At 49.5% G+C, this 27,698-nt stretch overlaps 1 protein-coding gene across 1 annotated transcript in view; it reads left to right on the top strand.

The window, feature by feature from the left end:
• The window catches only part of slc4a3 (solute carrier family 4 member 3), a gene marked incomplete at both ends in the record, with an annotated part of 52,700 nt that extends 25,271 nt beyond the window's left edge, over positions 1–27,429 (top strand). The window contains 17 exon segments of the mRNA XM_080526284.1: positions 5,895–6,040; positions 6,327–6,507; positions 7,162–7,297; positions 11,032–11,176; positions 11,555–11,657; positions 13,262–13,446; positions 14,029–14,254; positions 14,674–14,889; positions 17,639–17,787; positions 18,784–18,978; positions 19,837–20,046; positions 20,854–20,943; positions 22,066–22,232; positions 23,317–23,570; positions 24,655–24,824; positions 26,448–26,621; positions 27,352–27,429. Of these exon segments, the coding sequence (XP_080382410.1) occupies positions 5,895–6,040; positions 6,327–6,507; positions 7,162–7,297; positions 11,032–11,176; positions 11,555–11,657; positions 13,262–13,446; positions 14,029–14,254; positions 14,674–14,889; positions 17,639–17,787; positions 18,784–18,978; positions 19,837–20,046; positions 20,854–20,943; positions 22,066–22,232; positions 23,317–23,570; positions 24,655–24,824; positions 26,448–26,621; positions 27,352–27,429 (2,825 nt within the window).
• Positions 27,430–27,698: the final 269 nt, after the last annotated feature.

Below are 27,698 nucleotides of genomic sequence, written 5' to 3'. Positions count from 1 at the left end.
CAGTGTACCTCAGCCTCTTCCGTTCGTAGGCCTCCTCCACTGCACCCTCCCAGGGCACAGTGAGCTCGATGATGTAAACGAGCTTGAGCGAGGCTGACCACAGCACAAGGTCTGGTCGCAGGTTGGTGGCTGCGATCTCAGCTGGGAAGCAGAGTTTCTTGTCCAAGTCTGCCAGCAGCTTCCAGTCCCGTGCTCTGCCCAGCTGCCCAGTGTCTGGTCTTATGGTGGTGAGGCTGGCTTGACCCTCGCCCTCCCGAACAAATGGTGCTGGCTGCCACCGGGATGATGGGGGAGGAAGGGCGTTCACACTTGTCCGTTGACTTTCCAGCACTGCTGCAAGACACCTTAGCACCTGGTCATGCCGCCAGGTGTAACGGCCTTGGGTGAGGCTGGTCTTGCATCCCACTAAGATGTGCTTCAGTGTTGCTGGACTTTGACATAGAGGGCACGTGGGGTCTTCGCCATACCACTGGCTTAGGTTTGCAGGAGAAGGCAGGACATCGTAGGCAGCCCTGATGGTGAAGCTCGCTCTGAATGCCTCCATCTCCCACAGATCTTTCCAGGAGATCTTCCTCTTTTCCACTCCTTCCCATGCCATCCACTGCCCTTGCTTTGCCTGCGCCACAGCTTGTGCGCGCCTTCCTGCTTCCTCTTCCCGACGTACCTCCTGGACCACCAGCTTGCGTCTCTGAGATGGATTGGCCTTGCTCCAGGCCGGTGTACTAATCCCGAGGCCAAGACCACTCCTCCCCTCCTGCACTCGGCCCACAATGTCCCTGTGTCTGAGTGCTGCCTTTGCCTGCTCAGTTGCAGCCAATGGGGTCCACTTCCTCCCAGTGGCCAGGATGGGGGCAGCTTGGGCTACAAATGGATCATTCGAATCCAGAAGCATCATCTCCAGTCTGACTTTGGCACACTTGTACTCCTCTGTCAGACTGGAAATGGGCAGGTGTAACATCCCTTTGCCGTAGAGCCCAATGCTGCTGAGGCACCTGGGAAGGCCAAGCCACTTCCTTGCATATGAGTTGACCAGTCTCTCCAGCTTTTCCACCTTTGAGAGAGGAACTTCATAGAGGGTTAGTGGCCACAGGAGACGTGGAAGTAGTCCATACTGCATGCACCAGAGCTTCAGCTTGCCAGGAAGCAGGGTTCTGTCGATGTTCTCCAGGCCGCTGGCTACCTCCTTCCTGAGCTGCTCTACTTGCTCTTTATCTTTGAGGGAGGCATCATACCAACGACCAAGGCTCTTCACAGGCTTCTCGGAGACCGTTGGAATGGGTTCTTTGCCAATGTGGAAGCGGTGGTCTGACAGCTTCCCCTTGACAATAGAGATGCTTCTGGACTTGCTCGGCTTGATCTTCATGCGAGCCAACTCAATGTTTTCCTGGAGCTTTCTTAGTAGCCGTACTGTGCAAGCCTTGGTCGTGGTGAGTGTTGTGAGGTCATCCATGTAGGCTCTGATCGGCGGCAGCCTCAGCCCAGGTCTTATTCGCTGTCCGCCAACCACCCATCGAGAGGCCCGAATAATGACCTCCATGGCCATGGTGAAGGCCAGCGGGGAGATGGTGCAGCCGGCCATGATTCCCACTTCCAGATGTTGCCATGCTGTGGTGTACTCTGCTGTGGTCACGCAGAGCTGGACGTCCTGGAAGTAGGCCTTGACAAGGGTTGTGAGAGCTGGTGGGATCCTGAAGTAGTCGAAGGCTGTCCACAGGAGGTTGTGAGGGACTGAGCCAAAGGCATTCGCGAGATCCAGGAACACCACGTGGAGGTCCGTTCCCTCCTTCTTGGCGACCTGGATCTGATGCCAGATGACACTAGCATGTTCGACACACCCTGAGAAGCCTGAGATGCCTGCTTTCTGGATTGACGTGTCAATCAGGTTGTTTCTTTGCAGGTATCCTGCCAGCCTATGAGCGACCACGCTGAAGAAGATTTCCCTCGACATTTAGAAGGCTGATCTGCCGGAACTGTCCGATTTCTGTTGAGTCCTTTTCCTTGGGGATAAGGATCCCTCCGGCTCTCCGCCAGGACGTTGGTATCGCCTTCTTTTGCCACACAACTTTCATCAGCTTCCAGAGGAATCTCAGGACATCTGGTGCGTTTTTGTAGAGCCTGTATGGAACTCCGTTGGGACCTGGAGCTGACGCGGCCCTTGCTGTACGCACAGTGTTGTCTACTTCACTCCACCTGGGTGGACTGATATCTAGTTCGTGCTCTGGTGGATTGACTGGTGGCATGTCAGGTGGGAGCGTGACCTCTTCCTGGTGTCGGTCATCTGTGCAGCCCTTTTTCAGATGTTCTTCCAGGTGGGCCTTTGCCACAGAGAGACTTCCGCTCTTCTCCTTTGTGAAGAGAGTCTTCACAAATGATCTTTGTAGAAGCGTGATCTTGTTTGCTCCTTCCTTCTGCGCCTCTTCAGGAGGTTTTCAGCTCTCCTCAGTGTTGCAAGCCTGCTCTTAATCTCTTCCTGCAGCAGGTTTATTCCCTCCTTCTCCTCCTCTGTGGCCTTCCTCCATTGCTTCTTCAGCTGCCTCCTCTCCTTGACTAGTCGGTCTATTTCTGTCTGCCTTCTGGACTTGGTGGGAATTGACTGAGTAGATCGTTTGCCTTCGACCACTCCGAACTGTTCCACTCCATAGGCATAGATGAGGTTGCCCATTCTCTCCAACTTCTTCATGGTGGTGCCTCTGATCCCTTCTAGGATGTTGCAGAGATCAGTGTTGACCTCCTTCCACAGCGTCTTGTTGCAGGACTTTGGCCACTTGACTAATGGCCTTCGCCCCTGGATCTTCTTCTCTGCTGGTGGTCGTGATGTGTTGGATTCAGGTTGCTCTCCTGTGCCTTGTTCTTCCTCCTCTGGGACAGGGGTGTTGATGTCCTGCAGACTGTGGTGTGTGTCCTGCTGCTGAACTTCAGTCGACTGACTCGGCCTGCTTCTCAAAAAGTAGCTGTCGATGCGACTTCCCTGTTGACCCTTCTTTAGGCACCCTTTCTTGCCCTGGTGTATCTTCAGGCCATGGGTGGAAGTAACCTTTGTCCAACCACATACGCAGTTCTGGAGCGTGTGTCCTGCTGTAGCTGTCGGAGCCTCAGGTATGCTGATCATCAATCTCGTAGTCTGTTCCGTTCCTGTGTTCGTTACCGGGTAGTCTGCCGATGAGCCATCTTCCGCCCCCGCTCTCGCAGGCTCAGGGGGTATTTTCTTCTTAGAATTTTTCGTAGCCAAGTTTGGGTGGGACCCATACACTGTTCGTGCTGGATCCCGCCGCCACGGGTAGCTAGCCCATGGCGGCCCCGTTGGGGTCTATTCCCTCCTGTCAGCTGTCTTTCCATGCTGTCGCAAGGTCTTTCCCTTGTTGCCAGCTGCACTTTCACAGCAGTCACTGGTTCACCAGATGATCAGATCTGTTATGTAGGACTAGATGTTGATATCCCTCGATACATACATACTTAAGGCACCGATGAGACTCTGTGGTGTTCAAATGAGCGATGGCATCCTTTGGGTTGTCAAGTGGGCGCCCTCCTTCATGAATGTTTCGCTGATAAGCCCACGACACCTCCAGAGGGTTCAGCAGTGAATCCCAGCGTCCCAGGTTCACTCCCTAGATGCGATCAGCTCATTTGAACTCCCGGGTCGAGTCCTTTCTCTTCATCCACAGCCACTGGCTCCCCTTTTCAGCAGCCCTGGAGAGGTCCTTGATTGCCTGCCGGTGGGTCTTCCCTCGCACTCCCATCTCCCTGAGTAGCCTGGATGTTGAGGTGGCTACGAACCCTCTGCAGCCTACTTCCACTGGGCGTACCTTCGCTGTCCAGCCTTGTTGTTGGGCATCTGCTGCGAGTTCAGTGTACCTCAGCCTCTTCCGCTCGTAGGCCTCCTCCACTGCACCCTCCCAGGGCACAGTGAGCTCGATGATGTAAACGAGCTTGAGCGAGGCTGACCACAGCACAAGGTCTGGTCGCAGGTTGGTGGCTGCGATCTCAGCTGGGAAGCAGAGTTTCTTGTCCAAGTCTGCCAGCAGCTTCCAGTCCCGTGCTCTGCCCAGCTGCCCAGTGTCTGGTCTTATGGTGGTGAGGCTGGCTTGACCCTCGCCCTCCCGAACAAATGGTGCTGGCTGCCACCGGGATGATGGGGGAGGAAGGGCGTTCACACTTGTCCGTTGACTTTCCAGCACTGCTGCAAGACACCTTAGCACCTGGTCATGCCGCCAGGTGTAACGGCCTTGGGTGAGGCTGGTCTTGCATCCCACTAAGATGTGCTTCAGTGTTGCTGGACTTTGACATAGAGGGCACGTGGGGTCTTCGCCATACCACTGGCTTAGGTTTGCAGGAGAAGGCAGGACATCGTAGGCAGCCCTGATGGTGAAGCTCGCTCTGAATGCCTCCATCTCCCACAGATCTTTCCAGGAGATCTTCCTCTTTTCCACTCCTTCCCATGCCATCCACTGCCCTTGCTTTGCCTGCGCCACAGCTTGTGCGCGCCTTCCTGCTTCCTCTTCCCGACGTACCTCCTGGACCACCAGCTTGCGTCTCTGAGATGGATTGGCCTTGCTCCAGGCCGGTGTACTAATCCCGAGGCCAAGACCACTCCTCCCCTCCTGCACTCGGCCCACAATGTCCCTGTGTCTGAGTGCTGCCTTTGCCTGCTCAGTTGCAGCCAATGGGGTCCACTTCCTCCCAGTGGCCAGGATGGGGGCAGCTTGGGCTACAAATGGATCATTCGAATCCAGAAGCATCATCTCCAGTCTGACTTTGGCACACTTGTACTCCTCTGTCAGACTGGAAATGGGCAGGTGTAACATCCCTTTGCCGTAGAGCCCAATGCTGCTGAGGCACCTGGGAAGGCCAAGCCACTTCCTTGCATATGAGTTGACCAGTCTCTCCAGCTTTTCCACCTTTGAGAGAGGAACTTCATAGAGGGTTAGTGGCCACAGGAGACGTGGAAGTAGTCCATACTGCATGCACCAGAGCTTCAGCTTGCCAGGAAGCAGGGTTCTGTCGATGTTCTCCAGGCCGCTGGCTACCTCCTTCCTGAGCTGCTCTACTTGCTCTTTATCTTTGAGGGAGGCATCATACCAACGACCAAGGCTCTTCACAGGCTTCTCGGAGACCGTTGGAATGGGTTCTTTGCCAATGTGGAAGCGGTGGTCTGACAGCTTCCCCTTGACAATGGAGATGCTTCTGGACTTGCTCGGCTTGATCTTCATGCGAGCCAACTCAATGTTTTCCTGGAGCTTTCTTAGTAGCCGTACTGTGCAAGCCTTGGTCGTGGTGAGTGTTGTGAGGTCATCCATGTAGGCTCTGATCGGCGGCAGCCTCAGCCCAGGTCTTATTCGCTGTCCGCCAACCACCCATCGAGAGGCCCGAATAATGACCTCCATGGCCATGGTGAAGGCCAGCGGGGAGATGGTGCAGCCGGCCATGATTCCCACTTCCAGAGGTATAGAAGAGTCATAGAGGGTTCAGAAAGAGCTGCGGTTATAGGTGAGACATCCGGGAGTCCCTCAAAACTAATAATAATAATAATTCATTGTATTTATATAGCGCTTAACCGGGGCGCAAAGACGCTGACAATAAGGGAAAAACAGAAAACACAGAAACAACAAGCAACAGATAACTTGAGCACATAGAACACAGAGTTACCGAACGGGGAACACAGTAACACAGCAATGTCCAGGGGGGGAGGGGGGGTGGCAGGGTTAGGGGAGATGGTTAGGGGTAGGGGAGGTTGTATGCATGGGAGAACAGGTAGGTTTTGAGAAGGGATTTAAAAGTGGAGAGTGAGGGTGAGTCTCTGAGTGGTTGAGGGAGAGAGTTCCAGAGGCGGGGTGCAGCTCGTGAAAAGGCACGGTCTCCCAAGCCTTTGAGTTCTGAGTTATCGTCTTCCTGTTTAGGTCACAGATTTGAGGACAACCCCGGGATGAGGCGTCACCTGGTGAAGAAGTCGTCTCGAAGCCAGCTGGTCCGGACAGGCAACAGCTCCCCGCCGCTGTCCAGCCTGAAGAAGAAGAAACGGGCCATGGATAAGAAGACTCATGAGGTGAGGTTAACGTCAGGCTAAGGAGTTCTCTCTCTCTCTCTTAGCAAGGTCATAGTCTGGAGTAGGTGAAGTAGCTTGACCTCCTCAAAAAAATTCTGTTTGTTGGGAAATTGAACATACTTCTCTATTTGCAATCATTTTATCCAATGATTATCATTGGTCTGTTGGGAAATATGAGTAGTGAGTAATTTTGAGCTTTCAATTATGGACAGTACCATCATCGCTCGGGGGAGCTAAACCGAAGTGAGTGTTAGTTTGAGTGACCAGGTGCCTGTTGGGTCCCCAGGTGTTCGTGGAGCTGAACGAGCTGATCGTGGATAAGAACCAGGACCTGTGCTGGAAGGAGACGGCCCGCTGGATCAAGTTTGAGGAGGACGTGGAGGCGGAGACGGACCGCTGGGGGAAGCCCCACGTGGCCTCGCTCTCCTTCAGGAGCCTGCTGGAGCTACGCAGGACCATCACACACGGTGAGCACACACACACACACACACGGTGAACACACACCACTACACACACATACATACACGGTGAACACACACCACTACACACACACACACACACACATACATACATGGTGGACACACACCACTACACACACACACACACACGCACATACATGGTGAACACACACACACATACATACACGGTGAACACACACACACATACATACACGGTGAACACACACCACTACACACACACACACAGACAGTCTTGCTGGTGTATTACAGTTTGTACAACAGTTCCGACCAAATCATTTAATTGGACAAGAGGCATTCCATGAGTGCCGATATACAGTATAACAGCACTGGGACTTTTAACTGTATGTATCACTCCGCCGCACAGGTGTTCTATTGTTTGTGTTCAAGTTACTAGGCAACAGTCCAGTTGAAGTTCAGTTGCGGAAATTTCTTTTGTTGGAAAAAAATATACGATTAACTAAACGATTAACTAAACGATTAACTAAACAAACAAATCATAATCTGTTGTCGCTTATTACTGTTAACTAATAAATGGCCCTTGTAGAACTGTTGTATAAAAGCAATATCACACAGTTTGCAAATAAGTGCTCTCGTCTTCCTAACTCCTGCGACCCCCTGGCCCCTGACCCCTGACCCCTGAAGGTGCCATCCTGTTGGACCTGGAGCAGAGCACCCTGCCTGGCATCGCCCACCTGATGGTGGAGACCATGATCATCTCGGACCAGATCAGGCCGGAGGACCGCGCCAGCGTGCTGCGCGCCCTGCTGCTCAAACACAGGTGAGTGTGAAGGTCAGCCTTCAGGTCGGAGGGCTAACGCTGCAGTACGCGCTCCCAGATGTACTAACCCAGTAAACAAAGAGTCCAAAAGACGTCCTCAGGGAAGCCGGAATGTGGGTTCAGATGACGTCTCTCTAGGACGTCCAGATGACGTCTTTCTACGACGTCCAGATGACGTCTTTCTGGGACGTCCAGATTCAAATGATCCAATCTTATGTCGGACAAATGCACGGACAAGTACACACACACACGCACACACAGGCACTCACACCCACAACACACACGCACGCACACACGCACACACACGCACACACGGCCCCACGACACTGCCACATACACACAGCCTGTCCCTTAACACTGCAACACACACACACACACACACACACACACACACACTGTCATCAACACCTCACCACCAGACGGTTGAAACAGCCCGTCCGTTGCAACCTCCTCCACGACTGTTTCCCACCATGTCACCGGCTGCTTTTCCATGGGAAAACCTTCCTAATTGGCCTCTTTGGTCCAAGATATGAATTTATGATGTGGAAAGAACGACATCAAGGTGCTGTTAGCACGCGGCTGCGTTGGCTAGCACGCTGACTCAGCGCTCTGTAAAGATCCTCTGGCCGTTGGGCCGCGGCAGCGGCGGTCCGTGTGGTCACACCTTGTTCCTTTGTCTCGCTGAGCGGTCGGGTCCAAGTCGGGGAGGGGAGACGTGTGTGTGTGTGTGTGTGTTTGTGTGTGTGTGTGTGTGTGTGTGTAACAGGACCGAGCCGGGCCGGGCCAGCCAGGCAGTGAGGTCACCACTGGACCCGGCAGGAGTGTGATGAAACTGTCTGTGAGGGAGGGAGGGGGTGAGGGAATCGGCGGTCTCTCTCTCTGTGTCTCTCTCACGAACACACACACACACACACACATACAAACATATACATACACACACATATACATACATATACATACACACACATACACATATTACATTTTCAGTTTCTGATTTGGGTGGCTGGGGTCTTTGATAATCCTGAGGGCCTTGCTAAGGGTGTGTTCTCACTAGAACTTTTGCTTCACTTGGAATCGGAGTTTAGGATAACATTTGCTTTGCTCTGCGTCGTTTGGAGCTGTGAGAACGCGCATTTGAAGTCGCCCCCGGAGCAAACAACCGACGGATGCTCCGCTTGAAAAGGGTGGTTTCGCTCCGGTTAGAAACGACGCATCGAGGCTGTCCATAGGAAAACAACAGCGCGGGCGTGTTGATCTGGATAAGAGCGTTTTTTCTGACCAATCAACTACCACGTCTGTTGCTTCGATTGCGTATGTGACTTCGTTTACGTGAAGGGCTGTGAGAACGCAAATCAGAGAAATAATGTATGCAACAATGTTGCAAACTCATCCACTTGCTCCGGGTCCTGATTCGGACTTTCATGTAAGAACATGACCATAGACTTTCATGTGAGAACATGACTATGACATCAGAGCCCTCTCTATGACATCATGTGAGAACATGACCTAAGACGCCGGTCGCTGTAAGGTGTCCTGGATGGAGGGAAACTCACAACCACTGATCTTTTCGGCTGTCCGCACCACCCTCTGCAGCGCTTTGCCGTTGTGGGCAGTGCGGCTCGCGTACCAGGCAGTGATGCAGCCTGTCAGTACCAGGCAGTGATGCAGCCTGTCAGGATGAATGCCCCTGCTGTAGGATGGAGCACTGCTCAATGAGTTTTGAGGCGTTCGCTTGTACTGTCAATGAAAATCAGGGAAGCCATTATGAGGGAGTTGTGTTAGGTGGCAGAGAGTTCCAGAATGTTAGGTGGCAGAGAGTTCCAGAGTGTTAGGTGGCAGAGAGTTCCAGAGTGTTAGGTGGCAGAGAGTTACAGAGTGTTAGGTGGCAGAGAGTTCCAGAGTGTTAGGAGGCAGAGAGTTCCAGAGTGTTAGGTGGCAGAGAGTTCCAGAGTGTTAGGTGGCAGAGAGTTCCAGAGTGTTAGGTGGCAGAGAGTTCCAGTCAGTGTTAGGTGGCAGAGAGTTCCAGAGTGTTAGGTGGCAGAGAGTTCCAGAGTGTTAGGTGGCAGAGAGTTCCAGAGTGTTAGGTGGCAGAGAGTTCCAGAGTGTTAGGTGGCAGAGAGTTCCAGAGTGTTAGGTGGCAGAGAGTTCCAGAGTGTTAGGTGGCAGAGAGTTTCCAGAGATGTCAAGCCATTATGAGGCTGAAATATCAGAAACATAGCCAAAGTCTTGAACCCTACCAACAACACCAACAGTTTGGAACATCAACATTGACCGAAGGACGCTCAGCATGATTAAGAAACCCCCCAAGAAAACTGCTTGTACTGTTTCTCTATTCTCCAGTGTCTATATATATATATAAAAAAACATATATACAGTATATACAGTATATACGTTTTCCTTCTATCACTGTGACTGCCAATGGCCCCGGGCCTGAGCTAGATTACTCTTCCTGCTACGACTGGTGGATTGATGATTCACTTGCTCAGTCAAATGTATCGATTGTAAGTCGCTTTGGAATAAGGCGTCTGCTAAATGTAATAAATGTAAAATGTACTTGGGCTGATACAACATGGCTCTGTACACTTCAGAACTCACCCTGCAGCTGCGTGCCGTCAGCAGTTACATCATCCATGAAGACAAGTCAGCCGGGTCCAGTGGAGGCCGTGCGTACCCAAAGCCAAAACACATATTTTACAAATGAGGTGGTATACTAGTGCGGATATCTGGCTGTTTCTCTCAACACTCTTGCCATAACTCACGGTTTAGCTCATTGTTACAGTGTTCCTGATCTGTGAGACAGTTTTCTTGGGGGGGGTTTTCTTTTAATCATGCTGAGCGTCCTTCGGTCAATGTTGATGTTCCAAACTATTGGTGTTGTTGGTAGGGTTCAAGGCTTTGGCTATGTTTCTGGTATTTCAGCCTCATAATCGGCATGACATCTCTCTGGTTCTCATGTTGACAGACACCAATAGCAGTAGACTCCAAAGGAAAACGCGAGGCCTAGAATCAATACTAGACATTGAGAGCTGTCGTATGACGGCACAGATGATGTGACGGAACGCATCTGATGAAACCAGGAATACGTGTCAAGCCGATTGTCCCATCCACTTTTGTGTACCCTGAAATAATATAACCCTTTTTTTTCTTTTCTTTTTTTAAGTGCATGAAAAACATAGATATGTACACAGTACATCCCATTAAATACAAACTTTGTATCTATACTTTAACCTCAGTAATTGTTTGATTTCAAATCCAAGCTTTTGGAGTGTAGAGCCAAAATAAGAAACAGCGCTTCACTGTCCCAAGACTTATGCAGGTCGCTGTATCTCTCTGTGTGCCGCAAGTAAATGGACTGCACTTATATAGCGCCTTTTTTTGCTGCTCCATAGCGCTTTACAACGGCCTCTCATTCACCCATTCTCACACACATTCACACACCAATGGCGGCAAGCTGCCATGCAAGGCGCCAGCCCGCTCATTGGGAGCAATTTTGGGGTTCAGTGTCTTGCCCAAGGACACCTTGACATATGGCCAGCCGGGGCTTGAACCGCTGATCTGCCAACCTTGTGATCATTAGACGGCGACTCTACCTCCTGAGACACAGCCGCCCCAAGTGCACGCGTCTTCACCGTAAAAAAAAAGAAAAGAAAACCTGTCAGGAAATGTCCATAACCCCACACCCCACAACCGTACACATTCTGATTCAACATGTTGTCCCCCCCTGACCTCCCCAGCCACCCCAACGATGAGAAGGAGGGTCTTTTCCACCGCAACCACTCCACCAACAGCCTCCACGGTAGCTTCCAACGCAACCACAACCACGTCCAGGACACCGCCGACGACCACGTAGAATCGCACGGCGCGGAGAACGACAAAGAGGTGTTTGTAAGCTTGTTTGTGAGTTGTGTTTCGTTTAGTTTGACTCTTTGTTTGGTCGTACATGCTAGCTATTTCTGTCTGGAGCTAAGTCCTAGCGGGGGGGGGGGGGGGTGGGGGTGGCTACAGCCTCGTTCGACGGAAAGCGGAATAGACCTATCGCTAAGCCAAGCCCCAAAATAGAAATTGTCCAATCATATCACAGCATTGCGTATGTTACTTCGTTTACATAAAGGGCTGTGAAAATGCAAATCAGAGAAATAATTTAGGCAACAATGTTGCAAACTCATCCACTTGCTCTGGGTCCTGATTCGGACTTTCATGTGAGAACATGACCTAAGTGTAGTTGACTGATGGTTATTTCCCTCGTGGCGTCATTAGAAGTCCCTCCATCCCTTCGCTGTGGAGGGCCACCCGGCCGCCAGGTCTATGAAACTCCTGGCCAAGATCCCCAAGGACGCCGAAGCAACTGTGGTCTTAGTTGGTAAGCTCATGCATGACACCAGGATGTTTGTGTGTGAGTGTGAGTGTGTGTGTGAGTGTGAGTGTGTGTGTGTGTGTGTGTGTGTGTGTGTGTGTGTGCGTGTGCGTGTGCGTGTGTGTGTGTGAGTGTGAGTGTGAGTGTGAGTGTGAGTGTGAGTGTGAGTGTGAGTGTGAGTGTGAGTGTGAGTGTGAGTGTGAGTGTGAGTGTGAGTGTGAGTGTGTGAGTGTGAGTGTGAGTGTGAGTGTGAGTGTTTGTGTGTGTGTGTGTGTGTGCGTGTGTGAGTGTGAGTGTGAGTGTGAGTGTGAGTGTGAGTGTGAGTGTGAGTGTGTGTGTGTGTGTGTGTGTGTGTGAGTGTGAGTGTGTGTGTGAATGTGAGTGAGTGTGTGTGAGTGTGAATGTGAGTGAGTGTGTGTGAGTGAGTGTGAGTGTGAGTGTGTGTGAGTGTGAGTGTGAGTGTGAGTGTGAGTGTGAGTGTGAGTGTGAGTGTGTGAGTCTGAGTGTGAGTGTGTGTGTGAGTGTGAGTGTGAGTGTGAGTGTGAGTGTGAGTGTGAGTGTGCGTGTGCGTGTGTGTGTGTGTGTGTGTGTGTACCCCCGCCTCTCGTTTGACCATTGTGTAGAAATTGTGCAAGAATTTGCGACCATGCCATTCACAGTCGTGTCTTTGCGAACAGTGGCTCATCACATCTACAGAGGTATTAACGGATAGCGTCGCAGTCTTAGCACTGTTAGCTTTAGCATTGTAAGTAAGTAAGTAAGTAAGTAAGTAAGTAAGTAAGTAAGTAAGTAAAATGTATTTATACAGCACCTTTCCCAGACCAAGGGTAACAAAGTGCTTTACATAACAAGGAAAGAAACACAATAAAACATAATACAAGAGCGAAAGCCACAGCAGGTTAAAACAGGCAGAATAAGTGAAAATAAAAACAAGTAACAGACAACAGGTGTATAACAACATCAACAGGACACAGAAAGACAGGCCCTTGGGGCTATCAAAAAAGCCTGTCTATACAAGATAGTCTTTAGCTGTTTTGTAAAAACCTCGACCGAGCCAGCTGATCTAAGATCGAAGGGCAGAGCATTCCAGAGCCTGGGAGCCACGGTTTGGAATGCTCTATCACCCTTGGTCTTCAGTCTGGCACCGGGGGACAACCAACACACCCTGGTCAGAGGACCTGAGAGACCTACTGGGGCTGTAAGGACGCAGTAGGTCACAGATTTAGGCAGGTGCCTGACCATGGAGGGCTCTGTAGGTGATGACCAGAAGCTTGAAGTTAATTCTATATTTCGTGAGCTTAGAATGAAAAGGTTTAGGGTAGTTCAGAGATATTGAGCATAAAAGTGTTTACATTCCATTATGTTTTGTGAGATGGAACCTTTGTATTTTATGAACTACTAACAAAAAAATGTCAACATTTAAAAAATAACACCACCCAGGCATTAATAAACACCTAATGGATCAGATTATGTAAAAAAACTAAATTTTGACAAAAATGGAGATAGAACCTTATAATTCGACCGTCACGATTAGATGGGGAGCATTGCTTGCATGCGTCAGCCATTCGCCAATGCGTTGTTCTGAAGGGTTCTCCGTGGCGTGTCCTCAGGGTGTATGGAGTCTCTGGAGCAGCCCACCATGGCCTTCGTGAGGCTGAGCGACGCGGTGCTCCTGGAGTCGGTCCTGGAGGTGCCGGTGCCGGTCCGCTTCCTGTTCGTCCTGCTGGGTCCCAGCCAGTCCAACATGGACTATCACGAGATCGGACGCTCTTTCTCCACCCTTATGTCCGACAAGGTACTTGTAAGGCTCATGCCGTACAAACCCACGAAGAGATTAAACAAAAAAGAGATGCCAGGAATACACCCAGTAAACAAAGAGTCCAAAAGATTGTCTTCTGTAGTCCATAAGACGTCCTAAAGACGTCATCTGGACGTTCTAGAAAGACGTCATCTGGACGTCCTAGAAAGAAGTCATCTGAACATTTACATTTACATTTACATTTTTGGCATTTAGCAGACGCCTTATTCCAAAGCGACTTACAATCAATACATTTGAATACTAAGCATGTGAATCAGCAATCCACCATTCGTTGCAGGAAGAGTAATCTAGCTCGGGCCCGGGGCCACTGATAGAAGGAAAATGAACCAAATGAACCAAATGAACCAACATTCCGGCTTCCCTGAGGACGTCTTTTGGACTCTTTGTTTACTGGGCACTGTACGAATTTGAAAATCCTGACTTGTGAATATTCGATACTATGCTGTATACACTTGTTTATAATCTATGGATGTTCCAGTTATTTAAGCATGTTGTGCATGCCCTTTCCACAACCTCTTCAGCACTAACATTCAGGGGCTTTCTGTGGTGTGCCGGTAGAGCTTCCACGAGGTGGCCTACTTTGCTGACGACAGACAGGACCTCCTGAACGGCATCAACGAGTTCCTGGACTGCAGCATCGTGATCCCTCCCTCCGACGTGGAGGGCAAGGACCTGCTGAAGACCGTGGCGTCCTTCCAGAAGCAGATGCTGAGGAAGAGGAAGGAGAGAGAGAACAAGAAGACCATGGCCGTCGCCGGCTCTGCCGCTGACCAGGTGACCAAAGGTAAACCTAGCAGGGTGACCAGGAGACTAGCAGGGTGACCAGGAGACCAAAGGTAAACCTAGCAGGGTGACCAGGAGACCAAAGGTAACTAGCAGGGTGACCAGGAGACTAGCAGGGTGACCAGGTGACCAGAGGTAAACCTAGCAGGGTGACCAGGAGACTAGCAGGGTGCTGTGATGATTAATGGACGGTTGGATCGGCGGAAGGTCATGAGTTCAAATCCCGCCCGAAAACACCACCACTAGTGTGCCCCTTGAGCAAGGCACTTATGCCCTCAGCTACTCCAGGGGGGAATGTCCTGTCCCTGTAATTGTTGTTTGGTTTGGGTGTCACAAATATAATAAAAAATAAATAAAAATAACAAACTGTCTGCCCCCCCTCCCTTCCCACCCCCCCCCCCCCCCGCCCCGCCCCCCCAGAGGTGAACCAGGATGAGCAGGAGGAGGAGGACCTGGAGGTGGATCCTATGAAGCGCTCGGGGATCCCCTTCGGAGGCCTGATCCACGACATCCGCCGGCGCTACCCGCGCTACCTCAGCGACATCAAGGACGCCATGGACATGCAGTGTGTCGCCGCCGTCATCTTCATCTACTTCGCCGCCCTGTCGCCCACCATCACCTTCGGAGGGCTGCTGGGTAAGCAACGGAGTGTGTGTGTGTGTGTGTGAGAGTGTGTGTGAGAGTGTGTGTGTGTGAGTGTGTGTGTGAGAGAGTGTGTGTGAGTGTGAATGTGAGTGTGTGTGAGTGTGAGAGTGTGTGTGAGTGTGAATGTGAGTGTGTGTGAGAGTGTGTGTGTGTGAGAGTGTGTGTGAGAGTGTGTGTGAGAGTGTGTGTGAGAGTGTGTGTGTGTGTGAGTGTGTGTGAGAGTGTGTGTGAGTGTGTGTGTGAGAGTGTGTGTGTGAGAGAGTGTGTGTGAGTGTGAATGTGAGTGTGTGTGAGTGTGAGTGTGAGTGTGAGAGTGTGTGTGTGTGAGTGTGAGTGTGAGTGTGCGTGTGCGTGTGTGTGTGAGTGTGTGTGTGTGTGTGTTTTTTTTTACAAGCGGCCAACTAGTGGTCGTCGTGTGTAAATAGCAGCTTGAGCATTGTAAAGAGGGGGGGTTTTGACCCCAGAGGCGGCTCTTTTAGTAGTTAAAGAAGGCACGGCTGTTCTAGTGTTAACTGTTGTTACAGTAAAAGCGTACTCCAGGTAGAACGGCCAGGTACTCCAGGTAGAAAGGTCAGGTAATCTCCAGGTAGAAAGGTCAGGTAATCTCCAGGTAGAAAGGTCAGGTAATCTCCAGGTAGAAAGGTCAGGTAATCTCCAGGTAGAAAGGTCAGGTAATCTTCAGGTAGAAAGGTCAGGTAATCTCCAGGTAGAAAGGTCAGGTAATCTCCAGGTAGAAAGGTCAGGTAATCTCCAGGTAGAAAGGTCAGGTAATCTCCAGGTAGAAAGGTCAGGTAATCTCCAGGTAGAAAGGTCAGGTAATCTCCAGGTAGAAAGGTCAGGTAATCTCCAGGTAGAAAGGTCAGGTACTCCAGGTAGAAAGGTCAGGTACTCCAGGTAGAAAGGTCAGGTAATCTCCAAATAGAAAGGTCAGGTACTCTCCAGGTAGAAAGGTCAGGTAATCTCCAGGTAGAAAGGTCAGGTAATCTCCAGGTAGAAAGGTCAGGTAATCTCCAGGTAGAAAGGTCAGGTATTCCAGGTAGAAAGGCCAGGTAATCTCCAGGTAGAAAGGTCAGGTAATCTCCAAATAGAAAGGTCAGGTAATCTCCAGGTAGAAAGGTCAGGTAATCTCCAAATAGAAAGGTCAGGTAATCTCCAGGTAGAAAGGTCAGGTAATCTCCAGGTAGAAAGGTCAGGTACTCCAGATAGAAAGGTCAGGTAATCTCCAAGTAGAAAGGTCAGGTAATCTCCAGGTAGAAAGGTCAGGTACTCCAGGTAGAAAGGTCAGGTACTCTAGGTAGAAAGGTCAGGTAATCTCCAGGTAGAAAGGTCAGGTAATCTCCAGGTAGAAAGGTCAGGTAATCTCCAGGTAGAAAGGTCAGGTACTCCAGGTAGAAAGGTCAGGTAATCTCCAGGTAGAAAGGTCAGGTACTTCAGGTAGAAAGGTCAGGTACTTCAGGTAGAAAGGCCAGGTACTCCAGGTAGAAAGGTAAGGTAATCTCCAGGTAGAAATGTCAGGTAATCTCCAGGTAAAAAGGTCAGGTAATCTCCAGGTAGAAAGGTCAGGTAATCTCCAGGTAGAAAGGTCAGGTACTCCAGGTAGAAAGGTCAGGTAATCTCCAAGTAGAAAGGTCAGGTAATCTCCAAGTAGAAAGGTCAGGTAATCTCCAGGTAGAAAGGTCAGGTAATCTCCAGGTAGAAAGGTCAGGTAATCTCCAGGTAGAAAGGTCAGGTAATCTCCAGGTAGAAAGGTCAGGTACTCCAGGTAGACAGGTCAGGTACTCCAGGTAGAAAGGTCAGGTACTCCAGGTAGAAAGGTCAGGTAATCTCCAGGTAGAAAGGTCAGGTACTCCAGGTAGAAAGGTCAGGTAATCTCCAGGTAGAAAGGTCAGGTAATCTCCAGGTAGAAAGGTCAGGTAATCTCCAGGTAGAAAGGTCAGGTACTCCAGGTAGAAAGGTCAGGTAATCTCCAGGTAGAAAGGTCAGGTACTCCAGGTAGAAAGGTCAGGTACTTCAGGTAGAAAGGTCAGGTAATCTCCAGGTAGAAAGGTCAGGTAATCTCCAGGTAGAAAGGTCAGGTAATCTCCAGGTAGAAAGGTCAGGTACTCTCCAGGTAGAAAGGTCAGGTAATCTCCAGGTAGAAAGGTCAGGTAATCTCCAGGTAGAAAGGTCAGGTAATCTCCAGGTAGAAAGGTCAGGTACTCTCCAGGTAGAAAGGTCAGGTAATCTCCAGGTAGAAAGGTCAGGTACTCTCCAGGTAGAAAGGCCAGGTAATCTCCAGGTAGAAAGGTCAGGTAATCTCCAGGTAGACAGGTCAGGTAATCTCCAAGTAGAAATGTCAGGTAATCTCCAGGTAGAAAGGTCAGGTAATCTCCAGGTAGAAAGGTCAGGTACTCCAGGTAGAAAGGTCAGGTAATCTCCAGGTAGAAAGGTCAGGTAATCTCCAGGTAGAAAGGTCAGGTAATCTCCAGGTAGAAAGGTCAGGTACTCCAGGTAGAAAAGTCAGGTACTCCAGGTAGAAAGGTCAGGTAATCTCCAGGTAGAAAGGTCAGGTACTCCAGGTAGAAAGGTCAGGTAATCTCCAGGTAGAAAGGTCAGGTACTCCAGGTAGAAAGGTCAGGTAATCTCCAGGTAGAAAGGTCAGGTAATCTCCAGGTAGAAAGGCCAGGTAATCTCCAGGTAGAAAGGTCATCGTCAGGTAATCGTGTCCGTGGCTGTATCCTTCCTGTACCCGTTTGAACAGGGGAGAAGACAGAGGGTATGATGGGAGTGTCCGAACTCATCATCTCCACGTCGACCCTCGGCGTGCTGTTCTCTCTCCTGGCTGGACAGCCTCTCCTCATCATCGGCTTCTCAGGGCCCCTGCTGGTGTTCGAGGAGGCCTTCTACAAGGTGTCCAATCACACACTTTGCACACGTACACCCTCAGGGGTGCAAACGTGTCACCTTTCTGCTAAATTAGCCGATTTTTATCTCAAAATAGGTCATCCATGTGAATCGTGTAGATCTGCAAAAATCTGGTGGGAGGGGGTCTAAGTCTCATCCAAGTCAGATGATACGTGAGCTAACTAATCTTCCTGTCTGCTAAACTCCGCTGCTGTTGAAATAACGTTTAGCTTCAGGCAGCTAGGTACAATTCCAGACAGCGTGGAGAAACACAGTCACGGTAAACTGTTTCAAAGTAATTCTGCAGGTGTTAAGGTCAGGCCTGCCGCTACTTACACACGCATCATTGTTCGACCACCGTTAGTGCTAGCGATAGCCATTTAGCACCATTAGTACCAGCGCTACCCCCCCCCCCCCCTAAGGTTAGCCGCGCATTGATCATTTTCTTCGTTTTCAGGCAAAAAACCTTTTTGGGCCATCACCAGTTTGCACCCCTGCACCCTGAACTTCATCCCAAAAATACCTGTTAGGATTTAAACAATGATTATAATAAGGATATCATGATGACGTGATAGGCACCTTCATATCGCTAAAATGAATGTCTGTTGTGTGTCTCTCTCTCTCGCTCTTTCTCTCTCTCTCCTTCTCTCTTTCTCTCTCTCTCACTCTTTCTCTCTCTCTCTCTTTCTCTCTCTCTCTCTCTCTCTCTCTCTCTCTCTCTCTCTCTCTCTCTCTCTCGAGAGAGAGAGAGAGAGAGAGAGAGAGAGAGAGAGAGAGAGAGAGAGAGAGAGAGAGAGTGAAGTGATGCTTACAGAACATACTGAAGATCTGGCAGAGAGGACATATTCTGCTCTGCCTCTTCCTTTCCTTTTTCTTTCTTCTTTTTCTCTCTCCCTCTCTCTCTCTTTCTTTCACCCCACTTTCTATTTCTATTCGTCTCCATGTCTCTCACCCCCCTCTCTAACCCCCCTCCTCCTCCTCTCCTCTACCTCTCCTCCTCAGTTCTGCAAGGCCCAGGGGTTTGAGTATCTGACGGGCCGCGTGTGGATCGGTTTCTGGCTCATCTTCATCGTGCTGGTGATGGTGGCGGCCGAGGGCAGCTTCCTGGTGCGCTACATCTCGCCGTTCACACAGGAGATCTTCGCCTTCCTCATCTCCCTCATCTTCATCTACGAGACCTTCTCCAAGCTCATCAAGGTTCGGCCCGGTCGAGGTTTTCGGTTGCGTTCGTTTTGTGTTTCGTGGCTGTTTTTCTTGTTGTCGGACATGACCATTGTGCAACAGCGTTAGGAAATGTAAGTGTATCTATCTAACGTAATCAAAAAGAGGTCGTGTCTATGGTGACATGTTAGTGTGGGGAACACTTACAGTATAAGGCACCGATTTGTAGCTTATAAGTGTTTAGGTAGCAGCTCATTGGGCAATTTGGGGTATGACAAGCCATTTAGTCTCATTCTGGTGTCTTCTTCTCATGTTATGTCATGTAGGAGCTGGCCAGTTAGACGTGACCTCAGCAACCCTCCAATCACTGGCTCACATCCGGAGTTTGAACCAATGACCTTGTGGTTTCTGACTAGCCTCCCTAACCTCAAGGCCAACCATGCCCCCAATAACCTTGCTGTGTGGGGTTGTGGGTGTGTGGGTGTCTGGAGGGGCTAGGTAGAAAGCAACCACTTAAAAACTACAAATGATGAGTGCCTAATATGTGCTCACTAAAATAAGGTGCTACCAGGTTTTTACCTCAGCTCACTGAGGTTTGAAATGCTCTGTAATTGTTGGCGTGTGGGTGTGGCTATGGTGCAGATCTAGTACACATTTAGTTCTTCATTTCATAGCAGCAGTTGTAATATTGTAATTCACGGCCCCTCTCTCTCTCTCTCTCTCTCTCTCTCTCTCTCTCTCTCTCTCTCTCTCTCTCTCTCTCTCTCTCTCTCTCTCTCTCTCTCTCTCTCTCACACACACACACACAACGTTATTGGGGGCAAGGCTGTTTCATGTCTAGTCAAAGCTTGTCAGTCGGTGATCAATGATGCCAGCGTGTTGTGTTCCTTCCAGGTGTTCCAGGAGCATCCCTTGATGAGCAGCTACCCCCCCGCCCCCCGGCAGCCTGTTCTGGGCTTCCCCGACTCCATGAGCCCAGCTCAGGACGGGCCTCTGCTCAACCAGCCCAACACGGCCCTGCTCTCCCTGTGTCTCATGCTGGGCACCTTCTTTGTGGCGTTCTTCCTCAGAAAGTTCCGGAACAGCCGCTTTCTCGGAGGGAAGGTAATACACTACAGAACTACACTTCCCATCAAATCAAATGGTATGGTGTCGTCATGTACATCGCGTTCAGCCGTAATCGATATGTGACAGGGTCAATATTGCGTATGTTAGGTGGCAGAGAGTTCCAGAGTGTTAGGTGGCAGAGAGTTCCAGAATGTTAGGAGACAGAGAGTTCCAGAGTGTTAGGAGACAGAGAGTTCCAGAATGTTAGGAGACAGAGAGTTCCAGAATGTTAGGAGACAGAGAGTTACAGAGTGTTAGGAGACAGAGAGTTCCAGAGTGTTAGGAGACAGACAGAGAGTTCCAGAGTGTTAGGAGACAGAGAGTTCCAGAGTGTTAGGAGACAGAGAGTTCCAGAGTGTTAGGTGGCAGAGAGTTCCAGAGTGTTAGGTGGCAGAGAGTTCCAGAGTGTTAGGAGACAGACAGAGAGTTCCAGAGTGTTAGGAGACAGAGAGTTCCAGAGTGTTAGGAGACAGAGAGTTCCAGAATGTTAGGAGACAGAGAGTTCCAGAGTGTTAGGAGACAGAGAGTTCCAGAGTGTTAGGTGGCAGAGAGTTCCAGAATGCTAGGTGGCAGAGAGTTCCAGAGTGTTAGGAGACAGAGAGTTCCAGAGTGTTAGGTGGCAGAGAGTTCCAGAGGCGGTGAGCAGAACGGCTGAAGGCTCTAGATCCCATAGTAGTCAGGCGGGCAGAAGGTATAAAGTGACACTGTCCCTGGGTGATGAATAAAGTTGAATTAATTGAATTTCAGATGTGACCTTTGACCTTATTATCTGAAGAATGTTTTGTTGCTCCGCCCCCCTCATAGGCCAGGCGGATCATCGGAGACTTCGGCATCCCCATCTCTATTCTGTTCTCTGTGTTGTTGAGCTACTCTGTCCCTGACACTTACACACAGGTAACTATGACGACGCGGCACACCATTCACAGTACACACGTAACAGTCATTTTAATTTAACATTTCGACCCGAGCCTGTCATTGAAAAGACAACTTTATTAATTAGTTTTACCTTTAAAGAAAACAACTACTTCTACTTTACACACTTTATACTATAAATCCTTAAACACATTCCTCAGTGTTTGTATTGTTGTCATAATAGTCGCTAGGTGACACGACCTCGGATGCTCTTGGCTAGGTTTCCCTAAAGCTTTGTAGCTAACTCTGTGCTTTATTTCCCTCAACAACCCCAGCTACACAGCTGCCTGTATGTAACAACTGTAACCAAACCAAATTAAAATGAGTTAACAGCCGTGCCTTTTTACCTACTAAAAGTGCCCCCTCTTTACAATGCTCAAGCTGCTATTTACACACAACGACCACTAGTTGGCCACTTGTAAATTAGCCTGCTTCCTACACAGAAAAACTGCAAAATAGCTTCATACTAGCTTATCCTGATGTGATTTTGAAAATGTAAGGATACTGGGTGGTAGAACGCACATATCTAGGAAAAGTCATGAAAGGAGGGTCCTGAAATTTGATCGAGTGCAAAGATATATAAAAAAATAAATACTCACCTTCATGGCTGTTCTAGTGTTAAACAGAGAACTTAACGTTGTCGTACAAGTGGCGTTGGAACTTGGCTCGTGCAGAAAAATAAAGTAACTTATACACAGTTAGTTCCGACCAAGTAATTTGATTGGACAAGAGGCATTCCATGAGTGCTGATATACAGTATAACAGCACTGGTACTTTTAACTATATGTATCACTCCGAAATTACCGTTAATACAAAGTAGCTAGCCTGCAGATGTTTGTGTTCAGGTTACTAGGCAACAGTCCAGTTGCGGAACTATTTTTTGTTGACGGAGCCAAAATAAATGATTAAATAAACAAACAAATCATAATCTGTTGTCACTTATTACTGTTAACTAATACATTGCGCTGTAGAACTGTTGTATAAAAGCAATATCACACTGTATATTCAGTATAACAGCACGACCTCTGGTGTGATATTGCTTAATTAACTCCAAAGCTTTTGGGTGAGCTGGGCCTGACTGGTGTGTGTCTCCCGGGGTCGTAGAAGCTGAACGTGCCGTCGGGGTTCTCCGTCACGTCTCCGGACAAGCGCGGCTGGTTCATCAGCCCGTTCGGCGACAAGCAGCCCTTCCCCGCCTGGATGATGGCAGCCTCCATCGTCCCCGCCCTCCTCGTCTTCATCCTCATCTTCATGGAGACGCAGATCACCTCGTAAGTGTGTGTGTGTGTCTGTGTGTGTAAGTAAGTAAGTAAGTAAGTAAGTAAAATGTATTCATACAGCACCTTTCCCAGACCAAGGGTCACAAAGTGCTTTACATAACAAGGAAGAAACACAATAAAATATAATACAAGAGCGAAAGCCACAGCAGGTTAAAACAGGCAGAACAAGTGAAAATAAAATTAAGTAACAGACAACAGGTGTACAACAACATCAACAGGACACAGAAAGACAGGCCCCTGTGTGTGTGTGTGTGTGTGTGTGTGTGTGTGTGTGTGTGTGTGTGTGTGTTTGTTTAATCGTTCGTTTACCACGCTCAGCGCTTCGTTGACTTTTGGAATTGCAAAGGGTTGTCATGGTGATACGGGTCGGGTGGCAGTGACTAACTGAACTCGTGCTGAGGTTTAAGCCTGAGAGCGTCACGTCAGAGGTGTGTGGGGTTGCAATGGGGATTCCCAGTCAGGAGTAGTGAGGGGTTACCCACTAGTGGAGAGCTAGCATGGTGACACCTCTCCTCTCCTCTCCCCTTGCTTTGCTCGTGCTGAGGTTAAGCATAATGATGTGTCGGGCGATGGCCGAGGGTAATACTTAAACACCTTGAATAACGGAAGTATCAGAAAGTCGGGAAAAACACAACAAACTTTTAAGAAAAATGTTTGCCAGGGTTCAAACACTGCCTACTGTTTTTACTTCCAGCGTAATGCTGGTCACCTTGAATATGCTGAGGTTCTGAATGTCGTGAGCTCAGAATTATAAGGTTCTATCTCCGTCTAAGATAGTTCAGAGATATTGAGCGTCAACGTTTTTACATTCCATTATGTTTTGTGAGATGGAACCTTTGTATTTTATTAATTACTAACAAAAAATATCAACATTTTTAAAATAACACCACACAGGCATTAATAAACACCTAATGGATCAGATTATGTAAAAAACTCAATTTTGACCAAACATTTAGATAGAACCTTATAATTCTAACGTCACGATGTGCTGAGGTTCTGTGATTGACCCCCCCCCCCCCCTCCCACACACACACACACACACCCTGGTCACCCCCCTCCCCTGCCCCCCTCCCAGACTGATCGTCAGCAAGAAGGAGCGGCGTCTCGTCAAGGGCTCCGGCTTCCACCTGGACCTGCTCCTGATCGTCACCCTGGGCTCCGTGTGCCCCCTGCTGGGCCTGCCCTGGCTCACCGCTGCCACCGTGCGCTCCGTCACGCACGTCAACGCCCTCACGGTCATGAGCAAGGCCACGGCGCCGGGCGAGAAGCCCATGATCCAGGAGGTGAAGGAGCAGCGGGTGACGGGCCTGATCGTGGCCGTCCTCGTGGGTGAGAGAGAGAGAGAGAGAGAGAGAGAGAGAGAGAGCGCTGTCCGAGGAGGTCGGATGCTTACGTTTACATTTACATGGCCTTATTGCAAAGCGACTTACAATCGATACATTTGACTAAGCAAGTGAATCATCAGTTCACCAGTCGTAGCAGGAAGAGTAATCTAGCTCAGGCCAGGGGCCATTGGCAGTTTTTTTTATTTTTATATATAGACACTGGGGAGACAGAGAAACAGTACAAGGGGGGCAGTAGAAGTCATAGGGGGGACAGTAAAGGGGAAAAGCGGGTGTCTCAGGAGACACAGTGCTGGGGGGTAGTAGATGTCTCAGGAGACACAGTGCTGGGGAGTAGTAGATGTCTCAGGAGACACAGTGCTGGGGGGTAGTAGATGTCTCAGGAGACACAGTGCTGGGGGTAGTAGATGTCTCAGGAGACGCAGTGCTGGGGGGTAGTAGATGTCTCAGGAGACACAGTGCTGGGGGTAGTAGATGTCTCAGGAGGAGCAGTTAAGGTGTATGGATGTACTTAGCTCATTAACTGCCAAACAATTCCGGAACACTCACCACCTAGATTGTCAAGTGTTTTATGTGGTATTTACCTAGCAACAATAGTTTGATTGGCGAAAAAATTAAGCATCGTAATTCATACATTTCTGTTGAATAAATTCACCCTTGGGCATTTTCGACAATTTGGACGACTTTATTCACCTATGGCACTAGGGCGTCTGATTTGCATAGGAATCACAATTACACTGGCCGAGTTTGACCATGCACCTTTGACCTTTCGTGAGTTTAGAATTATGAGGTTCTATCTCCGTCTAGGGTAGTTCAGAGATATTGAGCGTCAAAGTTTTTACATTCCATTATGTTTTGTGAGATGGAACCTTTGTATTTTATTAATTACTAACTAAAATATTTCAACATTTAAAAAATAACACCACACAGGCATTAATAAACACCTAATGGATCAGATTATGTAAAAAACTAAATTTTGACCAAAAACGGAGATAGAACCTTATAATTCTAACGTCACGACTGGCCGAGTTTGACCATGCACCTTTGACCATTGACCTTTCCGTTTCCAGGAATGTCCATCGTGATGACAGACGTCCTGCGCCTCATCCCATTGGCCGTGCTGTTTGGGATCTTCCTCTACATGGGGATCACCTCGCTCACGGGCATCCAGCTGTACGAGCGCATCACACTCATGTGCACACCCGCCAAACACCACCCCGAACACATCTACGTCACCAAGGTAACACAGCCACGTCACAGTAGGTCATGTGAACAACGCTTTGTAATCTCATTAAGCCTAGCCTACACTCCCAAACAGAGTGTGACACTTAAGCGTTATGGAACCAGAATCCGTGGTATAATATCGTGGATATCGGCACAGCTAGCGGAAGCATTTTCTCTCAAGCTCCGTCCTTCTGCCATCGGAGTAGCAGTTGCTAATTTCTCCAGTTTATGTGCGTACATATGGGTCAGAGTGACCCTGGAGGACCCCACGTTCTCCTGCCAAGTTTGTTTTGTTATAAATCCCAAAGTTTGCGTAAATGTGGCGTACGCCTTCTTTTGTGCGTACACAACGTTTAGAAATGATGCCCGTGGTTGGTCAGGTGTTACTAGGCGCCTGGTTGGTCAGGTGTTACTAGGCCTCTGGTTGGTCAGGTGTTACTAGGCCTCTGGTTGGTCAGATGTTACTAGGTCCCTGGTTGGTCAGGTGTTACTAGGCGCCTGGTTGGTCAGGTGTTACTAGGCCTCTGGTTGGTCAGGTGTTACTAGGCCTCTGGTTGGTCAGGTGTTACTAGGCGCCTGGTTGGTCAGGTGTTACTAGGCCTCTGGTTGGTCAGGTGTTACTAGGCGCCTGGTTGGTCAGGTGTTACTAGGCCTCTGGTTGGTCAGGTGTTACTAGGCCTCTGGTTGGTCAGGTGTTACTAGGCGCCTGGTTGGTCAGGTGTTACTAGGCCTCTGGTTGGTCAGGTGTTACTAGGCCTCTGGTTGGTCAGGTGTTACTAGGCCTCTGGTTGGTCAGGTGTTACTAGGCCTCTGGTTGGTCAGGTGTTACTAGGCCTCTGGTTGGTCAGGTGTTACTAGGCCTCTGGTTGGTCAGGTGTTACTATGCCCCTGGTTGGTCAGGTGTTACTAGGCCTCTGGTTGGTCAGATGTTACTAGGCCTCTGGTTGGTCAGATGTTACTAGGCCTCTGGTTGGTCAGGTGTTACTAGGCCTCTGGTTGGTCAGGTGTTACTAGGCCTCTGGTTGGTCAGGTCTGACGAGGCCTCTGGTTGGTCAGGTGTTACTAGGCCTCTGGTTGGTCAGGTGTTACTAGGCCTCTGGTTGGTCAGGTGTTACTAGGCCCCTGGTTGGTCAGGTGTGACTAGGCCTCTGGTTGGTCAGGTGTTACTAGGCCCCTGGTTGGTCAGGTGTGACTAGGCCTCTGGTTGGTCAGGTGTGACTAGGTCCCTGGTTGGTCAGGTCTGACTCGGCGTCTCCATAAGGATGCTGCCACTAGATGGAGCCCATCTCCATCTTATTCTTGACAACAAATGTCTTAGTTAGGGCAAGAACTTTACCTCTACAGGTCAACACTTTGAAAAAATGTAATTGTTTTAGGCTCAATAAAAAATCACACCTTTCACTTTCATTTTGTTGTGTGGCTGTGTGTTTGATTATATATATGTGTGTGTGTGTGTGTGTGTGTGTGTGTGTGTGTGTGTACGTGTGCTTGTGCGCATGTGTGTGTGCACATGTGTGTGTGCGCATGCGTGTGTGTGTGTGTGCGTGTGTGTGCGCATGCGCGTGTGTGTGTGCGTGTATGTGTGCGTGTGCGCGTGTGTGTGTGTGTGCATGTGCGTGTGTGTGTGCATCACCTTTAGGTCAAGACCTGGCGGATGAACATGTTCACCATCATCCAGCTGGCGTGCATCGTGCTGCTGTGGGTGGTCAAATCCACCGTGGCGTCGCTGGCCTTCCCCTTCATCCTCATCATGACCGTGCCGCTGCGCAGACTCATCCTCTCCAGGATCTTCGAGGAGCGTGAGCTGCAGGCGGTAGGTGGAACGTTCCTGAACGTTCTCTGAATTATGTCATGAACATCTGGTGGTGAATGGTAAATGGACTGACTTATATAGAGCCTTATTCCACAAGCGCTTTACAACGGCCTCTCGTTCACCCATTCATTCACACGCACATTCACACACCGACGGCGGCAAGCTACCATGCAAGGCGCCGGGCCGCTCATTGGGATTAATTTGGGGGTTCAGTGTCTTGTGTCCCAAGGACACTTCGACATGTGGCCAGTCGGGGTTCGAACCTCCTGCGCCCCCAGCCGCCCCCCCTGGTACTTTTTTTCAAATCGAATTGTGTTCGTCACGTACATCACTCACCACCACCGCCACAACTGATATAGTGAAACGCTTTGGGATCTTTCCTCCTCGTTCAACAACAATCAGACAAACAAATCAACTATATAATATAGTAATAAAAAAGTGACAATAGTAGTGCATAAGTGTGTGTGTCTCAGTGGAGGGGGAAATGACAAATGATTTTCGTTATCCTGTGTAAATGGACAAATAAAGATATAAAGATAGCACCGTATCCAATGCTAATACATAGATCTGATACATAGATTCAGGGGATTTCCCTGACCATGCGACCAGACAAAAAAACAACAACTCTGATGTTACTAAAGCCCAGAGTTGTTCCTGGATGTCAGATCACACATTCAGGAAAGACCCTACTAATGATGTTGACCGGATCCTATTGTTCCTCCCTCTTCAGCTTGACTCGGACGAGGACTCGCCTAATTTCGATGAAGATGGACGGGACGAGTACAACGAGATCCACATGCTGGTGTAGACGTGTGGCGCCCTGATAGGGTCTCTCTGTCTTCCAACGCCAACCGGTCAGAACAAAGCTCTTTGGAAGAGCAACCTGGTGAACTCTGGGTAGCTGTGTCTTAACACCAGAAGAGCCGTGAGGGGTCACTGTGACCCCTGTGAGTCAAAAAAATAATCTATCTTTGCACTCGATCAAATTTCAGGACCCTCCTTTCATGACTTTTCCTAGATATGTGCGTTGTACCACCCAGTATCCTTACATTTTCAAAATCACTTCAGGATAGTATA

Source organism: Nansenia antarctica (genome assembly GCF_963989245.1).
Source record: "Nansenia antarctica genome assembly, chromosome: 3".
Lineage (NCBI taxonomy): Eukaryota > Metazoa > Chordata > Actinopteri > Argentiniformes > Microstomatidae > Nansenia > Nansenia antarctica.
This window is presented reverse-complemented; position numbering and strand designations above follow the sequence as displayed.